Below are 26,496 nucleotides of genomic sequence, written 5' to 3'. Positions count from 1 at the left end.
AACACACTAACAGGTAGCGAAGAGAGGAGTAGGAAATGCACGTAGCAGGTGGGCTGCAGTAGGAAGGTGCCTGACTCTCTCTGTCCGGCTCTTCTTCTGCCTCCACATTCATGATTCGTGTAGTCCACTGACTCTACTGACTGGAAACAGTAGAAACGGATCGTTGACGCACTTTGAAGAGGACGCAGAGAAAGAGAGAGAGGGAGTGAGAGAGCGAGAAAGAGGGAGGGAGAGAGCGAGAGAGAGACTAGCGTGTGACTCAGGCGACAGCAAGACAGAAGTCGTGAAGTGAGGAGGACGACGTGAAGCCGTGCAGCTCGGTGTGTTATTACCGTGTGGAGAGAGTGACAGGTCGCTAGTTGGACGCTGGCCGCCCAGCACAGTGAGCTGCAGGTGGTTTAGAGGAGGTGGCATGCAGGTACCGTCAGTGCGCAGGATGGTTGCCGACTGTCCCGTCTACTGTTGACGCTCACTATCTTAACACTCTCACCCGAAAGTGACCATGAAGGACACGGGGGAATCAAAGGACCACCAGCTAACTGTGAGTTGAAACTACATTCTCCCCCATTTAGTGTTTTAATTCCAAGCATATACACTGTTTTTATTATTTATCATAGTGAAGTTTTTATTATTTACGCTTGTGAAGTTTTCTTTCATCCTAACAAGCTGTTGTTCAGTAATCTAAACAAAACATAACTTGAACATTTAAAAAACAACTTTGTCTTACGACTAATTATTGTTCTGTTGATTCCAGATATGACTGTTGATGTTTTTTGATGATTTTATTATCAGCACATACATAGATGTCCCAGCCCTACACTGGTACCTATAGCCTACTGTGTCCTCTGGCCCATATCTGAATAATTGAAACGGCTGTTTCAGTTCCCTGGCCTCTCCTGTCCAGTATGTAATACACTTTCTACAGGCTGCTGACTGACTGAATAGAGCTTTATTAATCCCCCTGGTTGCTTTGGTGGTGCTGAATGAGCTATTTTTATTTTTTGGAACAAACACCCCAGACCCCAAACCAGGCAATGCATTTCACATACTGTTATGCGTTCGACAGTGCATCTGTGTTGTTCTAATTGCATACTGAGGATGTGACTGCCACACGCCCGCTGAAGTTTCTATTACACCCATGCTGTGATTGTTACTATGTGTTTTCATTCCATTTCATTCCCATCAAAAGCACTTCTTCACAGTGAAAGGTCCCAGTTAAATCTCTCCCAGATGAACGTAAATGGAAAAGAAATTGTGCAGGGAGAGAGGCTAATGTCAGCGTGACCCAGAATGAGCCTGTTGTTGTAGTGTAAAAATACAATGTCTCACCCATTTACCGATTGTTAATAGTTGTTATTCCACCCTAAATCCCTACCCAATATTGATAAGGGAATGCTAATTTACCCTCAATATGTAAAATATGAACATCAGGCTTCTGTTTTCCATTTATGATAGCGTTGCTGATTGTGGGAAAATGTCATCAGTCTAATTTGTTTCTGTTTCTTGGTTGGAAAAATGACATTCATCAGGCGGTATAGTGACTCAGAGTGGAATGTGGAATGAAATGAGATGAGACACGAGGCTGTCCTTTATTGTCTGGTTGAATGGAAAAATGTCTCCCATCCAGCGCTCAACAGTTAATAAAACATAGAAGAATCCATACATACACTGTAATTGACAAATAAACCAAGGCCTTTTCCTGTCTTTACTGCAGCATACTCCAGGTCAGAACAAGCCCAGTCATATTTCCGCACAAGGAATCTCTACCCAGACTCGCACACTCAATCACAACTTCAGACATAACTGCGTCAATATTTACAGAGTCCGAAAACACGGCCTTTGTTAGGACGGAATCAATGACTGTGGAATCGAGGGCAGTGTAGTTGTGTGCTGTTGCTATCCGTCCTCCCTGGCAAGGCAGGGTTCAATTCATTTCCAAGCCAATCAGTTCGAGAAATAGAATTTCTTCGAGGCTGATTGAATTGAAAGAGAACTGAGATGATTCTCTGTGTCCCGCAGGTGGCCTTGAGGATCCGACCCCTCAGCGATGCCGAGCAGGAGGAGGCGGCTACGATCGTGGCCCACAGAGTGGACGACCAGGTGAGACGCTGCCCTATGTGTGTGTGTGTGTGTGGGGGTATATGTCCTCTTTACGTCTGTGCACATACAGTATGCATGCATGTGAGTGAGTGATGGGGTCAGTGTGTGTGTGTGAGAGGGCTGCTGTCTCCGTTTCAGCCCTCTTTTCCGGCCTGACACAGGTCCTGGCCTACATGGATAATGTATCTGCGGGGCCTCAGTATAGCTAGCGGGTTTTTAAATAGCATTGCAGTATGTTTGTATCCTTCACATACTTCACTCACAACAAGCGGGCAGGCAGGCTGATGATTCAGTCAGGTTCATTTCATTTGGAGACGCGTGCTGCTGCCTTGCAGTGGATGACTCACAGTGTTGTAGCTCAGAGAGTGACCTTTCTAATAATGAGTGATGGAAAGGTTCAGGTTCCTTCATAAGGAGACGGCTGAAAGCGTCAGCATAGCGAACGCCTGGAATGTAATTGAACACAACTATAGAGCTGTGTAATATTCCTATCAGACAAATGAACTCAAATCAGGCCTTAGATGCGAGTGCCAATATCTCAGAAATGAATAAATACAAAGATATACAACCATGTTACTTCATATTGTAGGATTTGTTGGAATTTGTCAGATCTCTAGAGGGAATTTGTACTGTATGGTCGATTCAGTCATTCTGAAAACATCTTAGAAGCCTCATTTTGTTGCTTTCAGATTGACATGCATTTGAAATCACACAAAGGGGTTTTGAATAGGCATCATGGGCCCTAGTCATGCACAGCAGTAGAGGACAAATACACTAGCAGTTTGGACACACCTGATTGAATGTATGATGTTTTTCATGATCTTAAAGCCATTTTGATCTAAAGGCTTATGCTTAAATGCTTGAAATTTGTTTCTGAAGGTGATGCCTATGTATGAATTTATTTCCAATGCCTTTGCCTTTCCATCAAGGCAAAGGGTGGCTACTTTAAAGAATCTAAAATATAAGATAGTTTTGATTTGTTTAACACTTGTTTGGTCACTGTATAATTCCGTTTGTGTTATTTCATAGTTTTGATGTGTTTACTATTATTCTAAAATGTTGAAAATAGTAAAAATAAAGAAAAATGTGGTGTGTCCAATCTTTTGACTGGTAGTGTACATATCCAGAGCCATAGATTTTGATCTACCCAGACTCCATCTATAAATGACCATATCACCTCCCAGTTCCCTCAGAAGCCCGTGTCCTCTCCTTAGAGCACAACCCCTGCACTCAGTATGTTAACATGTGACCTGCCATATAAGGCAGACATGCTGTATGTATGAGCTCCCTGGGGACTCTATTCACTGGCAACCCATTATAGCTTTGTATAGCCAACGTGTCCCTCCAGGAGACCACTTAGCAACACCACTGGTGAGAGTGTGATGATGATGAAGATAGTGCAAATGATGATGAGCATGGTGAGTGGGAAGTTGCTGAGGTGTCTTCCCACTCAGGCTAAGCTGATTGAGGCATTAGTGGTCGTAGTAGTAATACTGAGTGGGCGACTCTCCTTAATTAGCCAAGACAAATCCAGGAAAGCAACAGCATTCTAATTGACTCTAAATTGACTCAGATTTTTCCTCCGTACAGTATACCAGTGATAAATATTGAAGACAGACATAATATTTAAGCGTAGGATAGCCTATAGTTAATGGCAGTTGCTGATGCTGCCAAAAGGTTTTCCTAGAGGACACTTCTGGAAAACACAGATAATCCATGGTACTCAGATCCGACTTACTGTTTGTCTGTTGAAGCAATTCAATTACACCGAGTCTTAAGTACAACAGCGGCGCTACTACCTGCCATGACATCATTAAAATAGGCTCGGACCCGGGGGATTAGAGCATACGGTAGGCAGGTAGATATGCTGCTGACACAGCCACCACAACAAGGCTTTGTTATTGTCTCCAGCTCAAAAACACCTCGGCAAAAATAAAAAATAAAAATACTTATATGTTTCCTATTCGAGTTAATATACTCTGTTAATTGCATATCAAATTATCAAATTACAGGTCAATCATGAGAAGATTTATATTATTAACCCACTGATTCATTTTTACAGTGTTGATCACAGCTGCACAGTGTATGACAGTGTTTCGGTGTGGTGGTGCATAGAAGTGCTTTGAATACAAACAAACAAATACGCTGTACGCTCACTGTGGGGTTATCGCGGGTCTCTCCAGGTGTAAACAGCAAAGGATTTATAGAGATTACAATACACACTTGTTGTTGAGGCTGTGGGAGTGTGTGCTGTTTACACATGCTGTGATAAGGGCTTACCCGCACCGTCTTGGCATGAATGGAGAGGATATACATAGACGTGGGCCACGACAACATCGGGATGTTGTGAGATTACGGTGCATGGCATGGCTAATACACACACTGAACCTGTTTACCTATACCTGTCACCCTTGCCCCAGTCATCAAACACACACACATGTATACACAGATATAAGCGTACACACACAGCTGCAGATACTCATATGCCTATACACACAAACATACTGTAACACACCTCCAATCCCTTCCAGTCCCTACACAAACACACAGGATTGTGTACTGATGTAAAAGTGCCCTTTCTGACTTTGTTTGTGCAACAGGCAGGCAGGCAGTCACCATATGGCAGCGCGGGGCTGCAGGTAATGCCGAGACAGATTAGCAGGGTGCTGGTGGCTGATTTGGCCGACTGGGTGGGAGTGCCCAGGTCTAGCTCTCCCGGCAGGAAGCAGATGACTCGAGGCTGGCTAAGCCTGAGGAGATGAGCTCATTTAGCTGAGGTTAAGCCTGCTGCCACCTGCTCTCTCTCTCTGTCTCTCTCTCTTTGTCTCTCTCTCTCTCCCTCTCTCTCCCAGCGATAGCCCCAGGGCTACAGCTCCTGCCTTTTATGGACCACCTGTTGCCTGTTAGTCTCAGTGGGCTTGTCGTGTCCTTGAGAGGCTAGCGGGTAGGTCAGAGGTGTGGTGAGGTGGATTTATGAATGAGATATTAGTGGAGCTCGGGGTAAACTATTTATTTGAACATAACCATAACATAGGAAAGTGTCTTTTATTCCAAAATTCATACACAGTACACTTTTCCATATGTAGATAATAATGTATGATCATAATGGAAGTTAAACTTGCATTTTGAATCTCGATTCAAAATGAAGCAAAGTGAAATGATGATTTCTGATCAGTGTCAAGCAAGTGAAACTCCATCAGGAAAATAGAGGAAGTGTTGTGGCCGGCTTGATGAGGCAGGATGGGGCTATGTGTGGGTTCTGCGGGTGGTAATGATCGGGTAATTAACAGACCAGCCCAACCAGTGCTGCCTGGGACTCTATGGAGAGTGGAAACCACAGACAGCTTACCTTGTTATGGGACAAAACAACACCCAGGGAGACCAGATGCTGTTTGGAAACGATCACTTCAAACCGAATGGGATACTGCAGAGCTGGTGCACTGCAGTACCTCGATGCAATACAAACATAAACCAAATTTACAGCTTCAGAATACATTTATAACTCATGTTAAGCTGTCACTTACTATCAGTCCTTGTATTAATGATGCTGTCCATCAATTTGAGAGTGATAAAAAAAGAGTGTCTTCATTCAGCAGGCAGAAACAAAGCCAGTAGTGACACTACTCCTCAATGCTGGATTAGGCTGGCTTCATCACCAAACTGAAATAATAAATGATTCATTTTTGGTTTATTATTTTCAGTCAGTACATTTATGGCAACCGAACAACATGTCCACCTGTTCAGTTTATACCCTCTCCTCAGAGTGCCATTGATTCTCACTCGCTGTGTTTCTGTGATTCATGGCTTTCTACACCAGGACTGGGCTCGATTCAGGAAATGAATTTTCTTCAAAATCCCAATATCAAAAACATGACACAAACAAATTACTGTTTGTATTTATAGTATGAATTTATTGTGCTAGAGAGCAAATTGATTGCAACCCTGGCATCCCGTCCCACCGTGGAGTAAAAGGAGCCAGGCAGGTGATATTCCTCCTTAAAAGGCTAACGGTTAGGCTATGTTTAGCCCCAAGGGATAAAGATGGTCGCTCAACCTCGGGAATGAGACACCTGATAGGACCATTTTGATCTCACTACTGATTTCACTCAACTTACATCAGACTGCTGTGGCCTTGGAGGCTACGCGGACACATGGTGGGGAGCTGAGTCGTACATTTGGCAGTCAAGATATTTTATTGGGATCCAAATTAGCGATGACGTAGTAGATACAGTAGACATTATGTTTGGACAGTCAAGGGTTTTCTGTTCTACCCAACTTGTGCTGCTTAAAGCTGCATATAGAAATTATCCAAAACCCATAAGATTCAAGGAATGAAAGTAGCATTTTCAATCTGTTTATTCTGCCATGAACCAGACCTGAACTTCATACTCAGTCCACAAATAACCATGCTGATTGCCTATTCCAAATGAATTTGGTTTCTGAGTTCTTAATGCAGTGCCTTGCCTCGCAGTTTGTATGCACACATGTATGTATATCTTCCTGCGTGCAAACGTCAGTGTGTTTGTGCCCTGCAGGATGTGTCTTTCTTAGCTCTAGGACTCATTAAGCATCTCTTCGGCAGGGCAGGCCTGTCAGTAGCACACAGTGGGGAATGCTTTATAGTGAGGCCTCGTCTCCATGGAGACACCTAGACAAGGTCAGGGCCATTGTTTGTTTTATTTTTTTCTCTTCCTCAGTAGTATAGTCCTCCGTAGGGGAGTATGAGCCCTAGAAGACAGCAGGGGAAGCAGGTTAAAACCACTATTTTTTTGTTGTTGTTTTTTTTTTTGTATGGCCCCAGATCTCCCATTGGCTATAATGAATGCAGCAGAGATGTTCTTTAGTGGAACATTTGTTCGGCTTGATTGGTGGCAGGAGGCTTTTCAGTGCGGCCTGGGGTGGATTGTAAGTGTCACAGCAATATATCACACAAAGTAATGATGGTCGCTTTTCATGGGCAGCTTTTCACTCTGGGAGTTCTGTTTGTCTGCAGATAATGTAAGGGCCTTGGAAGCGCTGCATCGCACCTATAAGAGAGGAGCAGAAACTTACAAGAGACTTTCCCACCATGTGTTCACCTGCAAAATGCTCTTTCAGGGACAGGTGGCTCATTCTGATGCCTGAGAGAGAGAGAGAGAGAGAAAGTCAGCCAGCAGGCAAACAAAAACATTCCACTTTGCCTCTCGGTTCCTGTGTAAAGATCGAGGCCTTTAAAACAATGAGCTGTATTCATCCGGGTCCAAGCAAGAGTCTACTTGATAACAGTACGCCATGAATTGGCAAATTTTCTGCCTTTGTGGACTACAAAGCACCTCACCTCAAGTGCTCAGTGTACAGTTTCTGCCGCCCTCTACACAGATGTCTCGGTGAAAGGAGATTCAAATTGCCCTCACCTTAGAGGCTGCACCGTAGTCAGCCTGATTCAGCAAAAACAGCTCCCACTGGAAAAGAACCTGTGAATGTGGAGGGGAAGACCGAGCAGGAAGGGAGAGAGAGAGAGAGAGATAGAGAAAGCTAGAAAGACTGGGCGTAGGTGGTAATTCAGAGGGATCAAAGATGCTCTTATGCCGGGCAATTTGCATCAGCAGTATCAAAATTACCCTCCTTCCCTTTCTTCCTCGTTCTCACTGTATTCCCACCTTGTGCTTGAAAAACAGTTCATCCTCATAACAAGCTAGTCAGAAAGCTGAGGGAAGACTTTGTCCATGTACAATGACACTGACAATGTCTTTTTTTACGAGGCAGAGTGTTTGAATAGCTTCGGGGTTGCACAAGGGAGGGAAAGGAACTACAAACAGCCCTGTCCTCTTTAGCAGCGAAGATTTAACCTCCACACACAGCGACAGAGCCAGGAATGAGGCCGGCGCCTGAAATGGTTAGAGTGGCACAGCGGAGAGAGGCAGAAAATGACCAACAACCAGTGGAGAGTCGATTCGGGTCGCACAGAGGCAGGAGAGAGTCCTATTTTCCGTGCAGCCGGGGTAATATGTTGACACTAATAGACTGTCTGACCCCGGAAAGTGTAGGTGGACACATAGCCAGGCCCACTTTAAGTGGATAATCCCCCCCTTCATCTTCCTTTCTGACCCCACTTCTCTTTCTGTCTCCCTCTGACTCCCTCCCTCTTTCTCTGACCCCCCGCCCCCGACCTCTATAAATACGCATACACATATACACACACCTAGACTCTTTTATAGCAAGGGCCTTTATGTATGCGTGTGTGTTTGTGCGTGTTCTATTCCTGCCACCCTGTCTGATCCTTCTCAATCCCCTCCCTGCTCTTCCACTCCTAATCTGATGAAAGGGCAGGGCGTGGCAGCTAACCACAAGCGGCTGTTGAAGGAGACTAGCCGCATGGAGTGGCCCCGCTGCAGGCCCTTCTGAACAGCTTTTAACACTCCAGTGAGCTCCTCACTTACTGCCCACTACCAGCCCCTCAGGGGGTTGAGCACGGCTCTGAGGACCAGAAGACAACCACGCATCGCAATGAGTCAATTACGCAACTTGATGCAATACCAGTTTTATAAGAAACCCAGCTGTTACATAATATACAACGTAGCAGGTATGAATTGTTTTCACCTTGCCGGTGCCTCTCGCATCCTCTGAGTCACCCTCCAATCCATGGGGGGTGAAGGAAAGGAACTGCCCGAGGACTTTTAATGTAACATCATCAACTAATTATGTTCCAGGCAGCGCCACACTGCATGAGCATAACATTATGTCTTATGTCTTAGGGGGAAGGCAAAACCGTGAAAAAAATACATCAGCGTGCTCGGGGTCCGCAGTCCATGTGCTTCTGTGTGCACAACTGTGTGTATTCGCTAGGTGCGGGTGAATGTGTATGGTTGTATGTGTGTTGTGTATATTCAATGTGTGTGTGTGTGTGTGTGCTCTCTCTCCTGCTCTCCTCGCCAGCTCTGTGTAATAGTATCAAGAGCAGAATGTTCCTCTGCTCCCTCCTGGCCACCTAATACCTCTTACACAAGCAGGAAGAATGGGCCAGCCGCGGGGCCACCGCCGCTCCGTCTTCATTGGACTGCTGGCCAAAAAGACAGCCATGCATTGGTCCATTAGTACATAGCTAATGGTTAGCGGTGAGAAGATCAGGGGTTCAATTCCCACAAGAGCCAAAATGTACATCAACAGCCAAGTGTCCTCTCAAAATCTCCCAGAGCAAGACACTGAACCTCTACCGTTCTCACTGATTGTAAGTCATTCTAGATGAGAGTATCAGCTAAAAAAATGCCTAAAATGTAAATGTAAAATGTGAAGGTAAAGGTGGAAAGAGAGAGTGTGCTGTGAGCGGTGCGAGGGAGAGACAGATGGAAGAGCAACAGATGGAAGAGAAGAAGGTGAGGGGAAAGAAGGACAGAGGAAAGTGGAGGGAGGCAGAACAGAGTGATAAAGACGGGGAGAGGTGACGCAGGGTGACAGCTAGCGATCGCAGGCCGCTTACCGTATGCAGACTAAGGAGAAAACATCCCCCATATGCCTCAAGAGCCGAGGAACTAGAGGGAGCAACTCTCCATGGCTTTTGTTATGTATCACACCAGTCATAACATGTTTGTTTTGTAAGCCTCTTTAAAATACATTGGAAACACTGTATTTATAAAAGCGATGTTGCTGGTTTCAAACCCAGAATATACCCTTTGACACTAAAATTATGAATTTCATTTATCAATTTCAACATTTTTAAAATGATGGAATGTGAATCATTCATAGCATGATTGATCTAAAACCATAACAACAAACAAAAGAATCTGAATGAATGTATGGCAACTCATTTCAAATTCAGGAGTTTAATAACTACTCCTTTCGCTCCTTTTGGCTCATTTTGGCTTCAAGACAGCTTCATAGCAAGGTGGGAAGTTGACATGATCATAAGGTTTCGACGTGTGGTTAGTCTGGATGAATCTGGATAACAAGGATGTGAGTCAGCTTGTTGCCTTTGTGTTTTCACTGTGGATGAGCATGTGACCCCATATCTAGAGCAGGATAATACCCGTCCATGTTATCCAGATTTAACTGCAGCGTCCATCCCTCATTTCATCAGTTCATCCCTAACAAATATGTGAACAGTGAAACAGTGATAATGTCCTGAGATGTAAGTGTTTACCATAACAGTGACCTGAGGATAGAGTCCTACATTCTTATGCTTGCCCTGTGTTTCGTCCAGAGAGTGTATGATATGCTCTGGGCCTGGCTGTGTGTGATAAATCAGGAGGTAGCCCTTCGTACCTGCTTCTTCTTCTTTAGAGGACAAATTGAAGCAGGGCGGCAACTTGTAAGGGAAGGTTACTCTGTTTTAATCTTCAGCTCTTCAGACATACTTCCCTGAAGTGCACTTCCACATGCCACTCTCGCTCTCTAGCACATGAGAGACCTGTCTTTTCATCTTCATCACAGAGAATACAATGTGTTTTTCACAAACTCGCGGAAAAGTCACCGCTTGCTCTGTCTACGCAAGACATGGAGCACCTTGGAAAAACATTAATGGTTGTTTTTGTGTCTCACAAAATTTCCCCCAGGCTTTTTCGCATTTGATGGCAGCAAAATGGGTGATAATGGACATTGGACATGGGTGAAAATGGTGTGCTGTTAAGCAACCATTACTGTTGTCATAATACGTGGACATGGATGTGGAGTTTACTTGGCACTGCACTAAATGGATCCCTGCCTCCTTGTGAACAGCCACTCCAAGGGTCATTACTGTGCATGGACCACTCCAAATTTTCCAGCCACGTTTTTCTGCCTCTCATCTATTAAATGCGGTGGTTGAGAGCCATATAATTATGAGTCATCATGATAATAATGATTACATATCATCACAGTGAGTGTGCCAGGCTTATGGAAACAGAGTGGGACAAAATGAAGAAACACAATACAGGAGATGCTGGGTTGATACAGACAGTTCCAAAAGTACTGGAGCTGGTCAATCTATTTTCAATTATTGTTCAATGAGGAGTGTCTATTTATTAGACATGGGTGATAAATGTCCGTCTCTGCCAGATGTTTATCTGTTCTGATGGACAAAAGTCCAAGTTGGTGGAACTTATGGAAACAGATGAATTTGTCACCATCTGTTTAGCCAATAGAAAGAAGAAGATGGCAACTTATATTAGTGAGACCTTTGTGGAGGCCGTTATTATCACAATGTATGCAATTTCTTTATTGTCGGAGTTAACTTCAAATTATTACTAAAACAATCATAAAATGGAGAGAGCCTGGCACAGTGTTGGATTAACTTTAGAGATAACAGGCCAGTTATGAGTTTATGGTAAGATGATCTAATTTGATGATACGTTATATATTCCAACAGACAGTTTTGTGAATCTGCCCCATTATTCTTGAGCCCTCTGAGCATTTTCTTCATCAGTCTCATCTCTCTTGGGGGTTAGAAATGACTTGCCTGATATTCATCCTGAATTAGCATCTTGCTTTGCTTTGTTATCGTGCCATATTTTGAAAAAGTGGGCCAGGATAAAGGCAGGGAAATGGCAGGCCCCTCTATCTCTACCTAGTTTTCTCACTTGATTTGATTTTGATCCATAGGTTTCCTACTTTGACCTCATTCCGTTATGCCAGAGGGGCAGCTGTGTTCCTCTCCGCTCTTAAGTTGTTTCCCTGGCATTGAAATGGACAGCCTGTGGCAAGTTGTTGACCCACAAAGATTCTGTGTATAGTGTGTGTGTGCATGTGTGTTTGTGCGCACGTGTATTTGTTGTGGCTCTATTCCTGCCCCCCTGTGATGTGTGTTGTTGTCTGGGTAATTGGTGATTGTCCCAGTTTGTGTTTCATGGCTGACCTCTGGCCACTGACCTCGAGGCTAACTCTGACCTTTAGTAGCCAACAGCCATCTGCCTCAAACAGTCCTCGGACCCAATTTCTGACATCCAACTACTTAACTTTAAGAAGAAGAAGAGAAACAGTGTATCCTGAATGTTTGTTTCTGATGGCACCGCAGGGACAGGCCACAGATAATGTGCTTTCCCTTCTAATTATCTCAGTTGCACTGGTCTTAGTGTAATGATCTGAAATCTCTTTTATGTTGATGGTGACATTGTAGGCAACCTTAGGGCACGCTATACCCTCCTTCACACTTTCACACTTTATTGTGATTCAGTTGTTCAATGAATTGCTTTCATGGATGACAAATTGCTGTATTGTTCCTCTTATCCATTGTAACCATCTGTGCTTGTGCTATCCAGTAATACATCTGTGCAACATGCCCTCGCAACAGACATGACGAAGGAGGGATCAGTAACGAGTGAGGGAGAAAGAAAGAAAGGTAGAGAGAGAGAGAGAGCACTGAGCCCCTTCACTCGGCCACCTCTTGATCTCTCAAGACCTCTGGTTGCGTAAGTGGCAAGGAATCCTATTGCAGGCATCTATGTGTGTGTGTGTGTGCGTGTGTGTGCGCGTGTGAGTCTGAACTACAACGACCCTCGTCTGGCTGCATTGATCTCACGGCCGCTTGCCAGAAACAGAGGCCGAGACGGGCAGACGTCTTATGTAAACCCCGAGGAAGAGCGGAGCAGAGCTTGCGGAGCGTGCAACTCAGCACCCTGTATCAGATGCACTGTGATCCGCCACGCACCTCCGATCATGGAGAGCCCCTGAAACGGGATACAGCATTGTTGGGGTACAGGGAGGACGGCTCCGAGGGTTTCTATCAGATAACTAGCCGCGTTGTACCTATTGGATTTTCCAAAGCTTTGATTGCATTTCTGAAAGAGCGACTTGAAAGGCTGCCCGGCAAAGGTCACTGCCGAGACCTGATTGTTTTGGTTTTTTTGTCATCTTGATCCTTTGTTCTTTGCCGTATTCTTAACGCAGCACACAGACGTCATTGTTCAAAGACTCTGCTGTTATGTCATTGTGTAATTGAAAGATAAGGAAAGGGGAGATGTTGAAATGCAGAAAGAGCCCTAACACTCCACACACAAACACACACACACACACACACATATACTCGCACACAAGCACAGGTACACATGCTTCTTTCATTTCATGTTGGATGCTGTGAGACAGATCATTATACTAGAGAGGAACATCCTCATCAGCATGAGAGGATCCCCATCAAAGTGAAAGGAGAGTGAGGGCTGCTGGTCTTCCTCTATGTGCTGTACAAATAAAAACAAAAATCCATCTTAACAAGTCATTTTGTCTTTTTTTGTTAAATTCTTACTTTTCTTTGTAGTATGTATGTATGTGAAAAATTCTGCCAAGTTGGAGATGTAATTTATTTCATATGCAAATCAATTTGTTGACATTATGTTGTTAGTAGTTGAGTGATCCACATTATTTCAAGATAGCGTCTTGTTTCAAAAAAATGCACAAAGCAGTTGAAACTGCGATAGAAATAAGTGAAATTATCACACCCAATTAGCAATTTTTTTCAAAAACAAGAAGACGACTCAATTTTAAGATCAGTTAAGACTCACTACTAAACTAAGTGACTTGTTAAGGTACATGTCTGCGTATGTGTGATGGCGGGTGTGTGTGAGTGTGTGATATCGTACACGTGTGTTTGTGCATGTCCATGTGTATGTGTGCATACAGGCTACAGGCATATACATCCGTGCCTGCCTGTGTATATACATACCCATTTGCCCCTGTGTGTGTGTGTGTGTGTGTGTGTGTGTGGACAGGACAGCTGCTTGGCGGCCCTCCTTGGTGTGAGTTACTGCCTCTGTCCCCTTTCTTTCTGAAGGGACCCTAGCAAGGCACCCAGATGGCCCCCCAGGAAGCAGCATTAGCAGCCTGTTGCTCCAAGTTGAACAGGTTTCATATGTGTTACAATGTATGTCACTTACTCAGAAGATGAATGGGAAATGTTCTATTCATGTACATAAGAGATAAAAGTGGAAAAAAAAAAACAGGTTGTCACAACAGCAACAGCAGAAGTAGCAGCCCGCTGCAAAAATATCCATCTTAATGTGCCATTTATTTTTAGTCCAAAAATCATTAAATTAAAAAAAGTGAAAAAATCTGCCAGTGGGGTGAGAAAATTCCAAATTTTTTCCCAAGTTTCACTTGTTTTGAAAATTTTCTTGATATCAAGTGAAATAAGTTGGATCACTCCACCAGCATCAAGATAATGTCACTTGACTCAACAAAGTTCTTGAAACAAGTTGATTTGCATTGGAAACAAATTATATTATCCCAGATTTTTTTCTTTCTTTATCTGTAGATTTTTTCATTTGTTTTAAAACCAAAATTTTAATATTCAGTGCTCGATAAATGACTTGTTAAGATGTAGATTTTTTTGCAGCGCGGCCTCTGTTTCCTCTCCATTAGTCTAATGGCAACAGGTGTCTGAGAGGAGGGAGCAGGGAGGGGGTGTGCCTACATCCCTGCTTCCATGGTAACCACAATGTCGCCGGGGGATTAGAAGAGGATGGTGTCTCTGGGGAAAAACAAGATGCATAGATGGACAGGCACTTTAGGCGTGACTGTGCACACACACACACACACACATATACACACATACAAACGCAACACCCTTTATCTCTCTGATACATACAAGGTCAGGCCTGTAGGCTTGCAAAAACAAGCACTTAACCTTATGACCTTACAAACCTAAGCAATAAACCCAAGACATAAACCTGAGCAATAAAACATGACATGGATGCATAGAGGGGGTTTGACCGCTTTGGCCCTATCGCTCTGATTCAGACACCCTCTGCACCCTTTTATTATAAATTGACATTTCCTTCATCTCACCAAACCAGCTCAGTCATGGTGAAAACAAAAACTATAGTTCCTCTATAGTTGTCTGATAGTTCTGTCTGTCCTCCCTCCTCTCTTTTGTTTTTTTTTTACCAGCCAGTCTGTTAATTTCTTCATATCTACTTATCTGTCTGTGTGACTATCTATTTATCTTCTGTCTCTCACCCCCTTTCTCCCAGACTCTCTCTAACCATCTAATAAATGTGAGTTAATGAGAGCAGCTGTGTCGTGCTGTTGTCCCTTGGCGGTCAGTCATTAACCGTGATCATGTCCTATACCAGTGAGGCGCTAATCCACCAGTTGGCCTGGGCCACGACTGAGGGTGATCACCAGTAGGCCTCCGTCTGGTCTCATTCCCAGGGGGTGAGACTGGAGAGAATTTGCACAGAAAGTTTAACAAGTACATGTAAATGGCGGGCATGGAAATTTCTCTTTTCAAATGTGAAGAGCGTGGAGAAGGGTTTAGGGCCCCCAAACTGGCAAAAAACACTGAAGATGACAATAGGAGGGAAATCTTGTGAGGCAAAAAAGAAAAAAGCTTTTAGTCAGTAATAAAATCACATGGGGAAATAAAAAGCTATGGAATGGGTGTTGATGAAACTCTTCCACAAGCAGCATTGCATCACGTGCAGTTTTCCTTACAATGTCTTCTTCAGCAAATTTCTATTCTCCGTCACATTTCTTATTAAATCTATAGTTAACCAGGCTTTAACAATTTGTATGAAAAATGGGGCTTATTGTTACTGTATGTCTGGTCAGGGCTCTTTAGCCTTTTCGTATGATTGAGATTTCCAAGTGCTCTTTTGTCATTTCATCAGTGATCCATAACTGCTCCACACCATATTTTATGTGTAATGAAACCAGTGCCCATAAAAGGGGTTGATGTCTACACGACTGCTGACTTTTGTTGGCAGCGTTTGCCTTTTGGCACACGATAGTGGAGCGAGTCAGGGAGCCGGGCAGCGCCAGCCAAGGCAGGCAGGCAGGTGAAACCGCACCACATCCAGGCTTTGAATTATGGATCCGTGGTGGGAGCTAGCAGTGCTGTAATCAGCAAGATGGCCAACCAAGTCAAGCCTGCTGCTTTAACGACCGGAGTCCCGTTGATTAGAAAACCTATCAGCCAAGAAAGGCGCTGGGCAAGGGTGCTCCATCGCACCCCGCTGCTTTATATAGCATTTAGATAGCGCCATCCAGCTAATTGGTTTCATGTCGCTGCATAAGCAAGCTGTTGTTTTGACTTTGGCTGATCCTTGTGAGGATATTAATATTTTAATAGCCCCTTTTTTCATAGCCACAGTGTGTAAATTCACGCTCTGGCCATTTGTTTTGTCAGCCCCCAGGGTCGGGTTGAATTGAGTTGAGCCCCGCATCCAAATGAGAAGTGGCTCTAGCGTGTGACACGCATTGTGATGCGAGACAGCATGATTAAAACTGCTAAAAACGACACCCGTTTACCGAGGCTGTCGACCAGGAAATTGCTTTCCATTTCCCCTCATGCGGTGCTTGGACCCGTCAGGCCCATGGCCTGCTTGTGTCAAAGTTGATGTCTCTTTCATTTGGAGCCATGAATTAGTCAGCAGTCGACGAAAGAGAGGCACTTGGTGCCACTAGACGGAGCAGCAGAAGCCAATCCATTGCCCAGTGGAAAATCTGACCTTGACATCATCCCATAATCTGTTATTGAATTTGACCATGGTTGAGACACTCCTTTGTCTACTAATATTCTCATCTCGCCTGATCTGTGAAGGGTCAGGTTAAAAGAGCTGGCTCACTCACTGAGTCTAAGCCCATCTGCCTGTTATTGACTTCCTCATAGAAGACAAATACAGGGGCTACAGGTCAGGCAGTAGGACAGACAATAAAAATAATAGAAATAATATTCAGAAGGGCAAACAGAAATAATTTAGAAACACACACAAATAGATGCAATACATAAAATGAAAATAAATGATAAAATACTTAGAAGGCCACACAGGTAGATACAGTAGTTAGTAAGGTGTCCTGCAATGTTGAAAGTGTACAGAACAGGCAGAATTTCTGTCACACACATGAAATTGTTACCTATTTGCTCTGGCTTTCAACTGTCAAAACAGGAGTCAGGCTAATTCCGCAAACTGATGTTGAGGAGGCTCAGTGTAGTTCTACAATGTTTCTGCCGCATGAAGACTGTGTGTTTCCAACATCAGAAGGGAAAACAGGTGGCAATAGAACAATAGAGAGATAGACAAACACAGACAGGCAAAAAGACAAATAGATAGCCATGATAGTCACGCTTTTATGCCTTCTGAGTCTTTATATTTAGAGTCACAGTTAATCTCCTAATAGTTCATTATCAGTGTCATAGTTGCACAACTTGCCCACTACTTTGTCAACTGTATTCATTAACAGCGGCACCAAAACCAGTCTGACATTTGCATTTATCTTATCAGGTTCCATGTGTTTGCTGTATTGTGCCAATTGTGTTTGTGGAATGGTTGCTGTGCAGCTGTCCACCGCCTCACAACCCACAGAAATGATTATGTTTGATCGATCTTCCTCCCTTTTGAGGCTGTTGTTGCTGGATTCATGGGAGGTAAATACTAGAGATGCACCAGTCAGGTTTTCTGGGGCAACGAGATTGGCCGATCACTGTGTTTAACAGATTGTTCTTATGGCTGCATGGCCTATCCACGTGTAAATAAATCATAGGTTTTATCCAAACATGATAATTACATGTTAGTGTGTGCTTGATGACTGAGGTGCTTACTCACTTATTGCCACTGGTAGCGCATGACATTACATTCTGCGACAGCGTGATCTGTATCAGATGTTTGGAAGAAGTGCCAGATGGACACTTTTGCTACCGTATGTTATCTTTAGTGCATCAAGATAGATCAAGAGAATTTCCCATGGCAGAATGTTTTTAGCGTTAATAGACGGTGGACCACACATGCACTCATAAGCACACACAAACACACAGCGTGGGAGTGCGCGGGCCTCTGCTCTTGTGGTCAGTCATGCCTCTGCCCACCCTGCTTGCCCTGACTTGCTGGGTGCAGCTGACAGGATATGCTGCTTGTTCAGTTGCTACGTGTTTATGTGTACATGTTTCCATGCAAGAGAGAGAGAGAGAGAGGCAGAGACAGAATATGTGGGAGACTTGTATCCATGGGACTGCCATGTTTTCAAATAGAGCTCCTAAACCTGTACACTAGACCTCAAGCCTAACCTCAAGGCTAAGCAGCTGATAGTGACCCAGACTTCAACTCACACTCTTTTGTCTTTCAGAAGCTCCTTAATTGAACTCAGAGGATTGCCGCCTATGAAAAGCACCTGTGTTGGCAAGGCTCTCTAAAACTCAGGGAGGTAACCTATAGGCTGACTACTTATATTACATTGCTAGCATCCATTTACTTTATATCTGCCACACAAAGCACCCAGGTGCGTGCCCAGGCGTCCAGTCTTATGTTGCCATAGAGTGCCATCACAAGAGCCGGCACCTTACTATCCCAGTCTTATCAGGAGACTTAAGAAAATTAGCGGCACAGAATCTGCCCAAGCAGCAGCTGCTGTGTGGGTGTTCATGGGTGGGGCCGTAGTAGGCTCTGTAACTTAAGGAACACAGATGACAGATGGGACGAGAGGTGTTATCAACACCATTGGCCCTTAATGGTTTTCCCGAGTGCACGCACACAGACAAAAACACACGCACACGCATGCACGTACTAAGAGATACCTACTGTACATGCAATTATGTAAGAGCGTTCTTGCATGCTTATCAGCTTTCTCGAGGAACGCCTAAGCACACACACACACACACACGCACGCACACACACCCTGCATACAGGCACGGTGCTGCCTGTCCTGGCCTCCCGCAACATGACAGACTTCTTGAAGCACTTTAAGGACACAGTCATCTGTTCATTGGTCTGGTCTCTCTTTCTGCCCATCTGTCTGTCAGTCGCTTTGCCATTTTCTGACAGACCGAACGATGACTCAGAACTTTGACTCAGTCATGTCGGTTCTGAAGTGCGCCGGACCAGCCGAGGCTCCGAGCGACTGAAGTGTCTCTGACCTTGGATACGGAGAGAAGTACTCTCTTGTTCACGATATCTTTCCTGTGAAACGCGATCAGAACTCGCACGTCATTGCAGCTGGACTGTGTGCAGAGAAAAGTTAGAGGGGAAGGAGGAAGTTCAGTGGAGGAGGAGGAGGAGGGGGGAGGAAGGATGAGAGAGAGTGTAGCTCGGTCAGCGTCAACAGCTGTAGTCTCATCCAAGCCTCTTGTCCTCACCTGCTGTCCCCGACTCTCGAACACAATGGCGCCTCTTCTTCTCCATGCGCGCCGTTCGCGGCAAAGAAAAGAATGAATTGTTCTGTGGAGAAAAAAAGGGGGATGAAAAGAATAATCTTGAGCCCCATAAAAGACTAAACAAGGACAAGCAGGAAGAGTGTAGCTTCATCCCTCCCTCCCTTTGCTTTCTCCATCTCCTCTTCCTCCCCTCTTCTGTACTTCATCCCCCGTTTCCTCCCCCTCCCACAATCTGTAATTGGTAGTTTTTTAAAAGTCAGATCTCTCCTCTTGAATTTCAATTGAGAGGCTTCAAAGTGAGCGGCTCAGCGGTTGAGGGGGTCATCAAACAAGCCGGGTGCGGCTGCGCTGCCGGCCTCGGAGGACACTCCAGCTCCAGCGAGCGGAGCTGAACAGTTTAGCCCTGGCCAACAGCCAGCTATCCCATGATCCTCGGTGGCCCACGGGCCTCGAAGTGCACTCAAGAGTTGCCGAGACTCACTTGTTTTGAGTTCTGTTGCTGACTCTTCATCACTCGACTTTTCCGCCGGTGGCATAGCGGGAGGCTCGAGTCCGACACTTAATGAGGAGAATAATTTGCCCTCAGCTGCCAACGACGTGTCTAGCCGCTGTGTGTGTCAATGATTTGTCAACAATATTACAGTTATTATTTTTTCTGACATCGTGCTGTGCCGTTTTTGCGCAGCGTTTGGCTCTGAAATGGGCCTTTGGAGAGCTGTGATTCACTGATGGGTAATGATGGTGGGGCTGCGTTGTTGGGCTTTGTGAAGGGACACATCTGGAACAATGAGACAGATCAATCCCTGTGCACTCTGCATTCACGCATAGGGTGATTTAGACGGGTGTACAAATACTCACGCACACACACATTCTTAGCAATCACATTAAACAGCTCCATCCCCACGCCTCGTTTGAATGCACTTCATTGAGCCGATCCCTCCCAGACGCTATGAATAACCTTGACATGTAGGCTGGTTGCTGGGTCATTATGTTGTATAGGCAGGATTCAGAGCATGGCAGATGGCTTGAGTGGCTTTCCATTTGCATACGTGCACGCATACATACTTGGCTTTTATTTATCGAGAGCGTCCTTCTTCTGTGCAGGGGCTGTTCTTGTCACAAGCGCTGCCTCTCCGAGATAAGAGGGGACAGCTTCCATTGACGCGTCCATTCAGTCCGTTTTCGTAACAATGATCAGTATTGATTGGGTGGTTAAAAAAATACCTCTTTCTTTTTCTTTCGCTCTCCCAATCCGTCTCTCTGTCTGTCCTTCTTTCTCTTCGTCTATCCCACTCTCTTCTTCTCTAGATGGTGGTTCTGATGGACCCCATGGAGGACCCAGACGACATCCTGCGTGCCAACCGCTCCAGGGAGAAGACCTACATGTTTGACGTGGCGTTCGACTACTCAGCCAATCAGGTTAGTCGGAAGAAACGGTCGAAAACAACAAAATAGAACACTGAATAAAACAATAACAATATGGTGTGACATCTATGTTCTGACGTGTGTTTTCTTCTCCCTGTGCAGGAGGAGGTGTACCGAGCTACAACCAAAGGCCTGATTGAGGGCCTCATATCAGGCTACAACGCCACAGTGTTTGCCTACGGACCCACAGGTGTGTGTGTGTTTGTGTGTGTGGGTGCTCACATGAATGTATGCATGCATGGATGTGTTCGTGTGTGAGTGGGCATGCGTGTGTGTTTCACAGCACCCACAGTGATGGCCTTTATTTTCACACAGTTTCCCCATTTTCCCACAGTTACCCTAGTGGAAGCTCATTGCATGCTGGGTAAATAGATGTCTATTACCCGCCAAATATGTATATTGTCTCTCTGGCCCTTAGTCCTGGTCAGCCGCAGCCTCGGTCCGCCCATCAGCACATACTCAAGAAAATATATTTTTTCTCAAACAATCAGTCCCAGACTATTATATATATATTTAAATATCTCATCTGTTTTTATTTTTAAGCTCAGCATGAGTCTGATTGGAAAAGTGAGTCATGCTCTGCCTCCCACTGTTTCAGCGAGTCGTGGCAGATTGTCACGAAGTCGTCAAGCGCTGTGTAGAGCGCCCCGCATGTAAAACCATTTCTGTTTCACTCCAAGCTATCCATCTGTTCTTCTGTCTCACTACCTTTTTCCTCTCTCTGTCTGTCTGTCTGCCTGAGAGATTCACCAATCTTTATCTCCTCTCAAGGGATTTTAGCCTGTGTGTATGCGTGTGTGTGTGTGTGTGTGTGCCCAGGCAGAATTAAGACAGTACATCCTAGGCCGGTGAGGCAGGATTTCAGGGAAGAGCAAGGTTAAGCCGTCTGTCCTGACTTGAGGCTGTACTGGAATTGCACTGGCAAAACATGCCGCATGTTTACATAGTTAAATATGTTTATGGTTGGAATCAGGTATCTCACGTAATTATTAGCTAATGATTCAGTCATATAGACGTAGTAAACAGTTAGTAGCCTATACTAAATTGTGCTTAAATTAGTTCAGATTATTTTCTTCATTTTTGTCAAGCTTAATTTAGTTTAGCTCAGTTTAGTTAGTAGTTAGTTTAGTTCACTTTGGTCAACACTGCTAAAATACCTTATACAGGAGTACAATGTATTTCAAAATCAATGAAGATGACACAGTAAAGACACACTTATTTCCTAAGTGTTTCTCAATTGTTAAAACAGAGGTCATAAAACAATGAATTTTATTACTATTCTTTATTGTTGTTTTGTGTTTTTAGGTTGTGGGAAGACATACACCATGTTGGGGACAGACAAGGAGCCGGGCATCTACGTCCGGACGCTGAACGACCTGTTCCGTGCCATCGAGGAGACCAGTGACGACATGCTGTACAGCGTCTCCATGTCCTATCTGGAGGTCAGGATACTCCATGGAAACTTTACTAAGGCTTTTCCAGTACAGAGTTTTTAGACACACCTGGATTTTAGTGAGACACTTGGCAACTTTTTGGGCAATATTACAGGCAACATTCCTGGCAACGGGAAGTGAAATGAGACGGGGAAGAATATACGATAGAATTTATCTGGGAAACAAGCATTCGCCATCTAGTTGATGCAAGAGTGTTGCGACAGCTCCATGTTGCCCCACAGTGTTGCTCAACATGTTGCCTAGTGTACCACAGCCATAAGGACAACAATGACAGATTGATCTGCCGTGTTTTTTTTTTGTGACCGTCACTTCCTTGAGGTTTTTGAGAAAAAAATGGTGACAAGATGATCCGATGTCTGACATCGGATAATATCTGTGGTTGTTAGCCGATGCCAATATCAAGCGGATACTATTGGTGTCGCATTACTTCTGCCTGGCATTTGTTTACACTTCTGAACGGAGCTGATGTGAGCGGAGCCGGCATGTTTACACTCAGCCCTGTAGAGAAGCCCAGTCTCTCTGGGACAAGTTGGCACCGTAGTGTTAAAAACGTAAAGATATACCACTGCTATCATGTCAAAGTCCCATAACTCCAGTTAAAACGCAACTAAGACATTTGGTAATTTCAAAAATACATGGGTATCAACCTTGAAAATAAGGCGAATCTTCCTTCCAGAAAAGTCAACTTTTTGAAAAAATTAATCATTATGCGGCATGTACATGAGGTCATGTGTGTACTATACATATCACTTCTACATATATACAAAAAAGCATATAAAAGAGCATTCTGTCACTAAGTGCATTCATGCAGCATGGCATGGAGTAGGTCGCAGTCTAGCAACATACCATGAGATAGTTACACTGAGTTGGATGGAATAACTTCTGAGCCTTAATGCAGCATGGAAACTGTTCTTGGAAGACTGTTCTAATGAAGACTTATTGTGGACAGTATAAGGTTTTTGTCTTACTGCAGCGATATCTTTGTCCAACAGTTTGGCATGTAGCATGTCAACCTGTGATATACGACCTGTAGCAAATCTCCATAACCTCTGCACCTCTTCCATATACACCAATAACTGTAGCTCGCCGAAGATCACCAGCAGTTATGATGCTCCCAAACCACATCTCTAAATTTGTTTGTCTAAAGGCTTAGGATGTTTGTCATTCTAATCACTTATAATCTGCCACCTGAACATCTTATCTGTGTTGGATAAGATCTGCAACTGTTGTAAAACACCACAGTAAAGTGACCAATAGTAGCTGTTTTTGCTGTACACAAACCCATCATAGCTTTAGGTGTGGAGTGATCTGTGGTCTGGTTGGCTGAGAGATTATCTAAACGGCCTTGCCATTGGATAATAGAGGACTGATAAGAAAGGATTTTGATGATGACAGTTTCTCTGTTTGTGCAGACTGGGTGCCGCTTTTTATAACTGACAGGAAGGTACAGCGCAAACTGTGTGTTTAGTGACAATGTCCTTAATGTCACTGGATACAATGGGGTTGGCTCACTTGAGTCTCGCTGCCAGCAGTAGTTTCCGAGTCTCAGTGCCGTCAATTAGTATCCCCTGTATTAACATTGATGCTTGCGCTATAGGCTTACAATGAGATTATATTGTACATTCAGTGCTCATCAGTGCTATTCACAATACTGAATAAAGTCAGGTACATTTTCATATTCAGTAATCCATTCAAAAGCCTTTTCAAGTTATCTATTGAAAAGCTTTTATTTGCAGTTTTCACCCTGCACTTAGCTGGCACTGTGTGATTCATCAAATACAGGAAATATTGGATCATGGGAACCTTGGAAATTGACAGCCTCATTCAGAATCTTTTCGTTTTAAGTGAGTTTTTCTATAACAGCTTGTCTCCTCGAAAACATTCTGAAAAATACGGCAGAGTTCATATAAGGAAGAATGAGATTTGCTTTTTGAATGGAACAGGAAGTGAGAGAGAACGAGAGAGAGAGAGAAAGAAAGAGAAAGAAAGAAAGAAAGAAAGAGGTGATGGATAGGACCTCATTTAAAAAGATTCAGCCTTCAACAGACAAGGAAAATGGCACAATTTAAGTACTTCTGTGTGCAGCACAATGATTTTGCTTATTGAGGGGGGTTTGCATTAGACATTGAAATGACATTCTGTATTTTCAACGCCAAACACTGTGATTATGTTCGATGATTGACAGTGTTATTCAGCTTGATGGTACCACTGTGGGTGGATGTGGAAAACTTCAAATTAATGTGCCAATCAAAGAGTCTGGATGTTCCCCGACTTGTACAGAAGTCTTCAGGATGAATCCTGACACACGGCTGTGTGACGTGTGTGTTTGCTGTTTCCAGGGAGCAATCTGCTGCCACCGCCACCCCGCCACAAAGAGGTTAAATGCTATTTTACAGCCTCACTGAGCGATGCACACATCTGCTCCTTTTCTCTTTCAAATCGCGCTCTCGTTCACGTGTATCTCTGAAACGCACACACACAAACACATACAGCCAACACAAATAAATATACCTGGTACGGATAAGCGAATGCACATACACACAAGTTTACCACTCACGTGCACACAGTAGAAAAGACGACCTTCCTCCCACGCTTTTACTTTTATTCTGGTTTTATTACCCTGCTCTTCTCACGTTTATTCACCGCAATGGGAGGAGACGCCTTTTTTCAACCTTCACCTGCAATGAAAGAGAGTAGAAATGGCAAAAAATCACTGAATAAATGCCCTCCTGTCAGTGTGAATAAAATCATCCCTGTCCCACAGGCTATGGCCGGGGTCTGCTTGACAAACGAGAACTGTCTACACTTTTCCAGTCTCCCAGTGGTTCCCCGTCTGTCACGAGGTGGCCACTTTCCAAAATGTCACTTCCTGCATTGGGCTTTTATGTGGAAACGGGGGATTTCGCCTCAACATCACTGTCAGCCCTGAAAAGTCACCTGAATTTTTTTTTCCTGAAAGCACAGAGACACCGGCCGATGACAGCCTGTCGCCTAACAAGTCGTGGGGGTTTTCTAAATGAGAAGTCGCTGAAAAAATAGCCCTTGATGTTTTCGCACCAGGTCTGGATGTGTGCAGAACGCTTCAAAGCTTGAATGGAGTCTTTTCCTCGCACATAAACACCCCACCCACTTGATTCATGTCCGTCACTTCAAAATAACTTGAAGGAATAGAACTCTTACTTAAGGATGCAGCACAGGAGGAGTTTTTACCTTCATCTGACTTATTGTATTTAACTACTTTGTGGATCTTGACTACAGGTGGATAGGGATGCTGCTTTGAGCTGATTTTTCCATTCCTACCCGTGTCTCCTTAGATCTACAATGAGATGATCCGTGACCTGCTGAACCCCTCCTCGGGTTTCTTGGACTTGAGAGAGGACTCCAAGGGAGTGATTCAGGTTGCTGGTATCACAGAGGTGTCTACCATTAATGCCCGAGAGGTGAGACACAGACCAGCTACCCTAGATCACATCAAACCTTTCGTCAAGTCAGATATTTTCATTAAAAAGTCTGCATCTCATGTCTTTGTTTTCTCACTGCCGCTCATTTTGACAGTCACAGGGGAAGGCATGAAACTAGTTCAGAACCAAACGCCATTAAGTGTCATTATACATTTCCTCCAGGGCGACTGCATTACACAATACAATATCCTGAATGTGTTTTGTCAGATCATGGAGTTGCTGATGAAGGGGAACAAGCAGCGCACCCAGGAGCCCACGGCAGCCAATCAGACGTCGTCTCGCTCCCACGCCGTGCTGCAGGTGGCCGTCAAGCAGCAGAGCCGCTGCCGAGACGTCCTGCAGGAGGTCCGCTTCGCACGCCTCTTCATGATCGACCTCGCCGGCTCCGAGCGAGCGGCACAGGTGTGTGTGTGTGTGTGTGTGTGTGTGTTTGTGTGTGCTCAGCTGGTAGGTGGATTGAAATATTCTTGTGGGATGTGTGCTTTGCTGCGAGATAATTTATAGTTGTATGGGTGGATTTTGGTTTTTTTTGGGTGCTTGTAGATCTGTGTGGGTGCATGGTGGAGCATGTTTTTTTTTTTCTCCCTTTTTTCAACTACTTTTCTGCTCAAGCTCAGTTTAAGTTGAAAGATTCCTGTGTCCATTACATGTCAGCTGCTCCCTGCAAGCCAGCAGGACTGGACACAGGCACGAGGCATCGCACATGTAGGGCCTCATCACTCCAAGGGTTCCCCGTGTGTGTGTGTGTGTGTGTGTGTGTGTACATGCACTGTGACTCTAGTGCCCCCTTTCTGTTCACGCTGTGTCTCTCCACTGTGGTCGGCTCACTAGGGATGCTTGGCAGCCATGTTTTACAACAGTCCATAAGACTGGTAATCTGTTCATGAGAGCACCGAAGATCCAGTAAACACCAGGAGGCTTTAATAAATGCCTCTTTATATCTGACATTATGGCCCAGTGGCAGTACCCAGCACGCCATTTGTTGACATTTAAAGGAACACACCAACTTATTGGCAAATAAGCTGTTTGA

General features: G+C 44.5%; 1 protein-coding gene across 1 annotated transcript in view; it reads left to right on the top strand.

Annotated features, from left to right (window-relative positions):
• The first annotated feature begins 283 nt into the window (after window positions 1–283).
• kif19 (kinesin family member 19) overlaps window positions 284–26,496 on the top strand; it is a 33,949-nt gene continuing 7,736 nt past the window's right edge. Inside the window, exons 1-7 of the mRNA XM_078290845.1 lie at window positions 284–541; window positions 2,020–2,100; window positions 20,435–20,545; window positions 20,654–20,741; window positions 21,857–21,993; window positions 25,320–25,445; window positions 25,674–25,868. Coding sequence (XP_078146971.1) covers window positions 503–541; window positions 2,020–2,100; window positions 20,435–20,545; window positions 20,654–20,741; window positions 21,857–21,993; window positions 25,320–25,445; window positions 25,674–25,868 — 777 coding nt within the window. The 5' untranslated portion in view covers window positions 284–502. The remainder of the gene's footprint in view (window positions 542–2,019; window positions 2,101–20,434; window positions 20,546–20,653; window positions 20,742–21,856; window positions 21,994–25,319; window positions 25,446–25,673; window positions 25,869–26,496) is intronic.

The sequence above is a fragment of the Centroberyx gerrardi genome, chromosome 20, assembly GCF_048128805.1.
Source record: "Centroberyx gerrardi isolate f3 chromosome 20, fCenGer3.hap1.cur.20231027, whole genome shotgun sequence".
NCBI lineage: Eukaryota > Metazoa > Chordata > Actinopteri > Beryciformes > Berycidae > Centroberyx > Centroberyx gerrardi.
Note: the sequence above shows the minus strand (reverse complement) of the source record. Positions and strands in the feature narration are given on the sequence as shown.